Source organism: Aptenodytes forsteri, unplaced genomic scaffold, assembly GCF_000699145.1.
Source record: "Aptenodytes forsteri isolate BGI_AS27 unplaced genomic scaffold, ASM69914v1 Scaffold94, whole genome shotgun sequence".
NCBI lineage: Eukaryota > Metazoa > Chordata > Aves > Sphenisciformes > Spheniscidae > Aptenodytes > Aptenodytes forsteri.
Window position 1 is genome coordinate 4193440 of NW_008795017.1, and position 8834 is coordinate 4202273.

Genomic DNA, 8834 nt, shown 5'->3' on the forward strand with positions numbered 1-8834 from the left:
ACGGGACGACAGGAAGGAAAAAAAAAAGAGGGAAAATAAGAGAGAAAGAGCATGCAAGGTAAATGAACCATACAATAAAAATTGTTTAAATTGGCTCATGCATCTCCTGATAAGATCACAGGAGTTGAGAAAGAACTGCAGCTCTACTGGTGAGAAATCCAACCACTGACAAAATGCATCCACTCAGGGAAAAAAAATTAAAATTAAATAGATGCTTAAACACACAGAGTACTTGATAAAATGCAAATTCTTTGAACACTGAAGTCCAGAGTATTTTTGCCTTAATAGGATTCTGATCCCAGGAGCCAAGGCTTGCACTCTTGGTATCAACAGTCCTCTCTGCAGGTTCATACAAATCAATACTCAAAGTATATGGATCTCACGCACTAAGACGGTGAATCTGGAGGTAAATTCGCCTATGTAGCTGCAAAACCAGTCTGGGTCACACCTCCCCGCACCACCTCATCCCATGAAGTTCAGCTCTGAGCTGAAATATCACCTTGACGGTCCTTAGACCTTTTCAAGCTGCTATTAGCAATTTCACTATGGACTGAAACTACTCATTCAGGGGTCTGTAGAGCACCTGGGCAATAACTGCCTGCTTCATAGGGCTGGGCTCTGTCACCTGGTGGGAAGTGATGGCTTTCCTTGGGGCAGCCACGGGGTTCTCGGCACCAGCTCTAAGCCTTGCTCCTGGGTTAGTGGCCCGTCCCTACTCCTGTGGGATGGTTCAGCCAGCAGAGAGGCAGCTGCAGAGCTGCGAAGTGCTTCCGACTCCTTGGGGACCGAAATCATCGCTCTGTCTGCATGATCCATCCCTGCGTGCAAATCCTAAGCCCTCAAGTACCTCGCAGACACAGATTACCAGACACGACACAGAATGCGACAATGTTAGACTGGCTATGGCAGCAGGATACCATTTGGGGAATACTTACTGCCTCCTTTTGACAGCCCTTCTGAAGCTTCATCTGTTTGTTCACATAGTGAAGTGCTTCATGCTTCAAAAATCACATCAGCCTTTTAACATCCTCCAGCAGGTAAGGCCCTCCCTGCCACCCCTCTCAACCCGAGTGAAGCCAAATCTGGTGAACAGGGAAGTCAGGCACCCAACACCAGCCTCAAAAGTAATGTCATGCTTGCTGCAAGGCAGAACTTTCTCTCAACAGCAGCACACAGAGCTCCTCACTGCTGCCTGCCAAGCATCCCAAACTTCTCCCACAGAGCTGAAACCCAACAGCAGCCCCCACACAACCCCTCCCTCTCCCTTTTCTCCAAAGCTTTTGTGCTGCACAGAGTAAAACTTGTGGTTAAAGTGAGCTCTGTGCAGTGACACCATCTCTTGTGTCTCCTGCAGAGCACAGTGGCGCACACAACTCCACAGGACCTTTGCATACTCTGCTGAGAGCTCCTGTATCCCCCAAGCTAGGGCTTTCCCTAGACATGGCACTCTGCAGCCACCAGTACTTTTCCCCATGACGCTGGTGACTAGCACGTGACATACTAGCAAGGGAACAGCCAGCCTCCAAAAACTGAAGGAAACCGTTCCCAATTTTTAACGAACACCCAGGAAGTAACGAAACTCTCCAAAGAAAATTCCTGCACTTTGACTCCAGCAACAACGTTTCCAGTAGGAACAGAGGTGACTCCACTCTCTGACCTGGCACCCAGAAGATGCACGGACCTTTTTCAAAGGCTGGAGCAGCTTCAAACAGCTGCAGTTAGCTACTAGCTAGGGAAGCTGCCTGTACTTACACATCTACCATAGTGCCCACAGTTCTGAAAAGAGATCAAACCAGAGTTCACCAGGAGGCTGCTCTAACTTGAAATAGGTCACTGGGTGTTGGGATCTGCGGTTTCAGCAACGCATGCTTTGGGAGCTCAATGGCAGCAGCTACTCCCTGTTCTGCTAAAGGCAAGCCCATTGCCACAGCCTTAACTCCCTCAGAGCTGCCCCCCGCCTCCCACAGGGATCCTCCAAGAAACTGCGCTCCCTGCCAAGCCCAGCTATGCTCCATCACACCTCCCGCACCACTTCATCTGCTCTGGAAACGCTCAGTGCTTCCTTTTGTCAGTACTTGTCTGTCAGGTAGGCAGTTCTGCCAAGAACCTTAAAGCAGTTGCAAAGCTCTCCGTAGTTGCATATGCAAACCCTCTTAAGAAATAGCCAGAAGGTTTTGCCTAATGTAAAAGCGTAAACAAACTTGTTACATGCTAATCACCAGGTAGGCCACACACCCTTCCCCTCCCCCAGCCCCTGAATCTGCTAAAAGGACAGGAAATATAATCGTGGTCACATACCTTTGCTTCCTCATTGATGTCCCAAGTGAAGGATATGGCATTGTATGCAATCTCCTCAATGTTACTGATGGTGTTAAAGCTCTCCTTGTAGTCAGCTGTTAGAAAGAAGGATGCATGAGGGAGAGGAAGAGGCAATACCATCTGGAGTCTTTAATCACACAAAGCAGCCAAAAACTGCAACTCCTCAGCAACCCCTTGGGGGCAAAGGAAGCTGAACTGTACTCAAGAATGCATCATTAAAAAGGCTGGAAATGGTTCTCATACAAAAACAAAATACAACAAACAGGAGGAAGGGGGAAAATGGGACTCGGCAGAAATTCCAAACTAGAAACTCCAGTGAGAAAGGCAGACATCCTAAATATCGCACATCCTGTGCTATAGCCTGCTATGTGCAGGAAACTCTACCCTGTACAGCAAGGGCATAAGCTCTCAATAAAACTCCTTCAATAACAAAGATTTGCATGCGCGTCTGCTTTAAGTGCCAAGTGATTAATCCCTGCTTTTATTCACAGAAGGGACTAGGAGTACAACCCAGCCTTCAGCCAGAGAAGGCTGGAAGCCAGCCAGCCCCAGCCTTGTCTGGAGGCAAGTGGAAATTTGCAGTGTTTTCTTTTTTTTATGTGTACCAAAGACCAGTTGTGAGCAAAGGTGTGGGAAGGAGGATCATTAGTGTCAAGGTATTTCTATGAGGATCTTGTCCTTTGAAGAAACACAGTATTTAGGACAGCCACAGAGTCTATAAGCTGTTATTTAGCTACAAGCACCAGGATATGCTAAAGCAACTGCAGTTTGGAGGGGGGTGTTAGATCTCCCAATGCAAAACCCTGAACTCAGACAGCTCACCAACCAAAATCCTCCAAAAATCAGCCTCTTCAAGGAGTCCTAAAAACTACAGCATTAGCTCCAAGCAATCAAGAGCTCTCTCTGGGCTTTCAGCAAAGCTATGGATAGCAGAGAACGTGATCCAAAGGTTCCTTAAAATAACAAAGCTTTAGCAGAAAACCAAACCTTGCCAAGGAATTAGGTTTGGAGTTTGACATCAGCAACTAGAACGTTCCTTACCTATGTCAATGCATCTTTGTTTGGCCGTGTGCTGTCTTGAGTGCCAGTATTTCCAGTGCCTGAGCTGATCTTCTCTTGTTTTGTCTTCAGCAAACACGACCATGATGACACTCTGAAAGGAGAGGAGGAAGGGGTAAGATGAAAAAAAAAAAAAACACAAAAAACCACAAAAAAACCCACAAACAACACGACCATTGACACTCTGAAAGGAGAGGAGGAAGGGGTAAGATGAAAAAAAAAAAAAACCACAAAAAAAAACCCCACAAACACGTGAAAGAGAAAAGGCCACAGAGCACAGAGTACTTGAAAGTTCTCCTTGGTATCAGGTTTTCTAAACCCCACAAACACGTGAAAGAGAAAAGGCCACAGAGTACATTTGTTTTGAAAGTTCTCCTTGGTATCAGGTTTTCTGCTTTAGACATTCCAACTTGACGCACTGCAGTATACCTGGCACACCGCTGCCAAACTGGAAGGCAGACAGCAGCACTTTCTGGGTCATAAACAGAGATGAGCAGAACTGCTCTCCTAACTGGAGTTCAAGGATCTCATTCCAGGTGTTGCATCACCTTTACACAAGGGCTGACACCACTTCTTAACAGACTGAGCCAGGACAGGTTGGTCTGGAAGTAGGTGGACAGCAAAAGAACGAACATTGACGTAAGAGAGCGGGTAAGCTGGCCTTAGTGCTGATGCTCTGGTTCAGATTACTGCACTTCGGGAGAGTTTAAGGCTACCATTGTACACACCCTCTTTCCCAAGAAACCACAAGAGCCGCCACTCACTCGGACTTTACTGATGGGGTGATGGATTCCTTCACTGCTGCTGACTTCTTTCAGCGTGATTGGGTAAAATTGACCTTTATTCAGGTAAGTCATCGTGCTGTCCCCAGGCTTCTGTCGGAGGGACTTGGAGGCTTCCAGAGTGTATTCAAAGTTATTCCTACAGAGCGAAGAGTGCAGTGATTGCTAAGGCATTTTCCTGGAAAGCCGATTGAACATTCCACATTTAATTTGGAGAAATTCCAAAGTTGTTAGTTGACTCACTAAGCCATCAACAGGCAAGGAAGTTGGAAAACAGGATGAGCCCCTTTTTCAACCATTTCCTTCATGAATGAACATTTAAGAGAAGTTCTTGGCAAGCTAAATCCCAAGACACATCAGCAGGCAAGACTAGAAGCTCCCTATTCAGGCTGAGACCAGCAAGCTGCTCTCATGGAACAGAAAAGTATCTATTAGCAATTAAATTAAATTCACAAGCTAATAGGCCATTCAGTGACCACGGTCTTCTCCCTCTTGGTCAACTGCAGCTAACCAAACAACTAGTTTATTCCCCTCCCTTGGAGTTCAGACGAGTTTCATGCTTCCTATTTCTGCTGTAGATTTCCAACAGGGAGAGAGCAAGACAAGCAGGCCAGGGAGAGTGGCGCAGCTGGAAGCCAGCTACGAGACCACTGCAGAGCTGACAGACAGCACTGCATCTTCCCATGGGACAGGGAGTTGGTACAAGGACATCGACTGAAACGGGGTGGTACTGAAATGGGGTGGTATTTCCAACCCTGCATGTAGTTTTCCTTAAAGATACAGGCAGGATTTTCAACTGTGAAATTCAAATGAGCAGGCACTGTTGTGGTTTTGAGAACCACAGCGTCCCCAGTGCCTGATAGAGACTCAGTGCAGAAGGGAGTGAGCTGTACTGCTTGCTCGTGGACAACCCAACTGTAAGAGAAAAGGAGGATATAGGCAAGCAGGGGGCTTAAAGCGTTACCCAGAAATGCTGTCAAACACATAATCTTCTGAATTCATGTTGGCCATCCGGAGATTCAGTTCAGTAGGAAAGAAAACCTGGGTTAGACACAAAACAACACAACAATTAACACACCAGCAACAAGAAAAGTCAAGATTAAACAGATACTCGTTACCACAGAACCTCTGACAGGCAAATTGATCATCAGGTAACAACTGATGTTTGGTCTGTACAAACAGGACACTTGAGCAGGGTTTTAATCCAAAACTTTTGGGTGTCAACTAAGCACATCATCTCACAAGCCTTCTGAGTCAGCTTAGGGCAACATTTTAAAGCTTTCCCAAATGTCAAAGAAAGGACATAGCTACACAGTTCCTTGAGGTCTGGCTTAAAAATCAAAACACGGTTATGCTGTTGTTTTCAGTTGGTACCATAAAACAAAAAACATGGTTTTTCATCCATGTCTAACTCTCACTCAAGGTCCCTAAATAAACCGACTGTTTTCCACTGGCACACACCACGCCTAGAAACTGGCAGTAAGGAAGCTTACAGACATAGTCACTTCACTTTGGTACCTGCAAAGGCACTGCGGAGTGCTGAACTCTTGCAAAACCTGGCCCAGTGCTGTGGATCGAGATAGCTATTTCCACACTCTGCAAGCCCAAGGCTCTGTCACTAGTAAGATTAGTCATTTGCTTTTGATTACAATTTCATGTTGCGAAGGTTTTATTACTAATTTATACTTATACACCTTTCTGAGAAAGTCTTCTATTCCTAAATCACTGGACAGATTTCTGGCTCATGTAACAAGAACAATTAAAGATGGAACTGGATCTCTCCATCCAGATCAAGACATGCACACACGCACACAGTGACTGCCTCTCTTGGTACCTCTTGCACGCCTTCCTTGAAAGTCTCTGAGAAGGTGGAGTCTGGTGTTCGCCTCTGGGAGTTTTGAGGCTGGGTGTTGGAACTGAACTGGTCGGGATTGAGGTTCCTGTCGAATACCACCACCCGCTCAGGGGGCTCAGGGTGGTAGACGCTTGGTGGGATGCCCACTGCAAAGCCATGGGGCTGTGTCTCCGTTTTGATGGAATGGGTGGGCATCGTGGCAATTGAAACGGTGACCGTTGTGTCAGGGGTTGTAAGGTGGCCTCTCTTGTCCATGCCCATCTGGGGCGTGTGTGGAAGGACAATATTGAAAGGCACATTTTTCAGAACCTGGACTCTGTTTTCTCCAGCAGAAATGAGCGACTGTTCTGTCACATTTGGGATGCTGTTCCTTTAAAAGACAAAGAAAAAAATCATACATAAATTATACAGCTCATTTTCTTATTAAACAGGAGCTAGAAATACTTCTCAGCCTTTTGGACAAGGACAGCTGATGCCAACTCTCCTGCTTGTGCAGAACAGCTCAATCCTAACCTGAAAAGCTGAGAAACTCATTAAAAAAAAGAAACCTCACCCACTGCTAACAACCCCACCTTGGAGATGAATTACTCTGGAGCAAAGGGTGAGGGTTCACAGCCCAGATCCTCACTGCCTGGAAAACAACGGTCCAAAACTAGGCACTTCAAGGCCCTTCCCACCATGCATCGGCACACACAGGCTCCATGAAACTGCTCTTTGGCAGATGGAGAAGGACTGAGAGCAAGGTTGCTGCTCCTCTGCCCTAGGACTGCACGCCACCTGGGAAGCACTAATAGGGAAATTACACCCCTCTTTCATGCACAAACCCCCGAGAAAATCCACACCGAGACTCCCTGGACTGGTTTGCATAACTTCACACTCTCCACCCCACCACACTCATTTCTGCCAGGATGACACCGAGATCTGTGGCTGAGCTGACCTCATAGCTAGTAGCCACTAAGTCAGCCTGCCCTCCCTTTCTCCCTCCCCACAACATGGTCCTGCCCTCTCCTTTGCACCAATTCTGACGCTCCCCTGTCCCCCTGGTGAGCCAGTTTGGCTTGTTCCACCGGCAGAAAACTAGCCACTTCTTTTTTTCCTGCTAGGTTGTGGGTCAGTGGAAGACCAGAGCTGGTAGGAGGGGAGCAGTGAGAACACATGGCTGGGAACCAGAGCACTCTTCTCAACGAGTCATTCAATCGGCTCAGCCAGACCACAAAACCTCACCTTGAGTCCTTAAAGCATTCTAGTCTGTCCAAAGGAAGAGGATGGTAGGAGTGGAAGCCTGGCTTGAATGAACCTCACATTCGTAATATTTACTTAATCAGTATCTTCTTCTGCTTGGGAGGCACAAGAGAGGGAGGGCAGGAAGAGGAAGAAAGACAGGAGTTCCAGAGGGTACAAAAGAAGTCCACAAACAACACAAAACCAAAACTAAATCACAAGCACTTTGAAGTCCTTCCCCATCAGCCCATGCGTGAAGAAGCAATGCTGCTGGTGCCCGAGAACAAAATCAGCAGTGAGCAACTGAGGCAACCGCATACAAAAATGAAAGGGTCACCAGTCACCTCCACAGCCTTGGGAAGGGGTGCCTATGCTACCAGGCTGTGCCTAGTGTTAAAAAGAGCAGCTTTTGCTACGTTGACTGTATGACACCAGTACATAGAAAGCAGATGGATGCCGATGAGAAGCAGTTTGGGCCTCAGCTCTCCACATCATGGTCCAATCCCCATCCTGTTCCTGGGGCAGCACAGGAATTTGGGGCACAGAGTAAAAGCAAACAATTTCTCTCTTCCAGCACAACACTGCAGCACAGCAAGTTACTTTCCTTCAGCAGCTTTGGTGGTCTAGGAGGGAAGGGAGATAAGCAGACGTAAAATAATAAAAACCAATACCTTTTGCTATGGTCTTGGTCAGGATGTTCTACCTCTGGTTTAGCTGTCGAAGATCTCCTCTCCCTTGGAACCTAGGAAATACAAGATATGCTATAATTGCATTCTTCCTCCCATACAAAAAAAATAAAAATTAGCTCCTCAAGACACAGCCATTTGGTCAAATTAAGAAAGCATCACTCTCCTGATACCAGTCACTGTTAGCATTACAGCTTGACTGATGTTCGCACGGCTTTGGGATGCCAGGCCCGCCCCAGGTGATGCCCCACAGATTCCCGTGTAGCCAACCCGGCCAGCTGTGCCAGCTCTGGGCTCCTGCCAGTGCCAGGTGGTAGGAAAACTGGTGCAGAAAACTGGCCATCCCTGGCTGAAGCACCAGCACTGGGGTGAACAGGACCAGGAGGAGAGTCCCCAAGGTTTGTGCTGGTAGTGCAGGTTTTCTCCTCTGCAGGCTGGCAGGGTTCAGCTTGCTGGATGAGCTCAAGGCTTGTGGAAGGACGCTGCTCCACAGCCCCTTCCCCATGAACACGTGCTCTCTAGGCCACGTCCTCAAAGACCACTCAAGGCTTTCCTATCTCCTTGGAGACCAGGGGATTCAGGGAAGACCAGGGTCAGTAAGTGTATTGGGATGCTACAGCTCGTTTTTGTGCGTGGCCATGTACAACACGCTGGCCCAAACTGTATTAAATCTTTTATAAAGGAAACGTAACCACCAGTGCTCTAGATTTAAGACAGCTCAATACTGCTCGTCATATTTTATGCCATGGACAGGATTTGCCCTGAAAACACCACACACCTCAACACCAATCACACAAGCCACCTCGTCCACACACAGACGCACGCCATTTTCCTGGCTGTGCTGCAAGGCCAAGGCATATGGAAGAAGGTGAACTCTTCAACCTATGGCGGCTCGGTTCAGCAGGACACACA

General features: G+C 47.4%; 1 protein-coding gene across 1 annotated transcript in view; it reads right to left on the minus strand.

Moving 5' to 3' along the window:
• Positions 1–8834, minus strand: part of GRHL1 (grainyhead like transcription factor 1) — a 43132-nt gene that overhangs the window by 27910 nt on the left and 6388 nt on the right. The window contains exons 3-8 of the mRNA XM_019471086.1: positions 7908–7978; positions 5995–6385; positions 5125–5201; positions 4143–4299; positions 3361–3472; positions 2299–2393 (exon numbers count right to left, since the gene is read on the minus strand). Of these exons, the coding sequence (XP_019326631.1) occupies positions 2299–2393; positions 3361–3472; positions 4143–4299; positions 5125–5201; positions 5995–6385; positions 7908–7978 (903 nt within the window). The remainder of the gene's footprint in view (positions 1–2298; positions 2394–3360; positions 3473–4142; positions 4300–5124; positions 5202–5994; positions 6386–7907; positions 7979–8834) is intronic.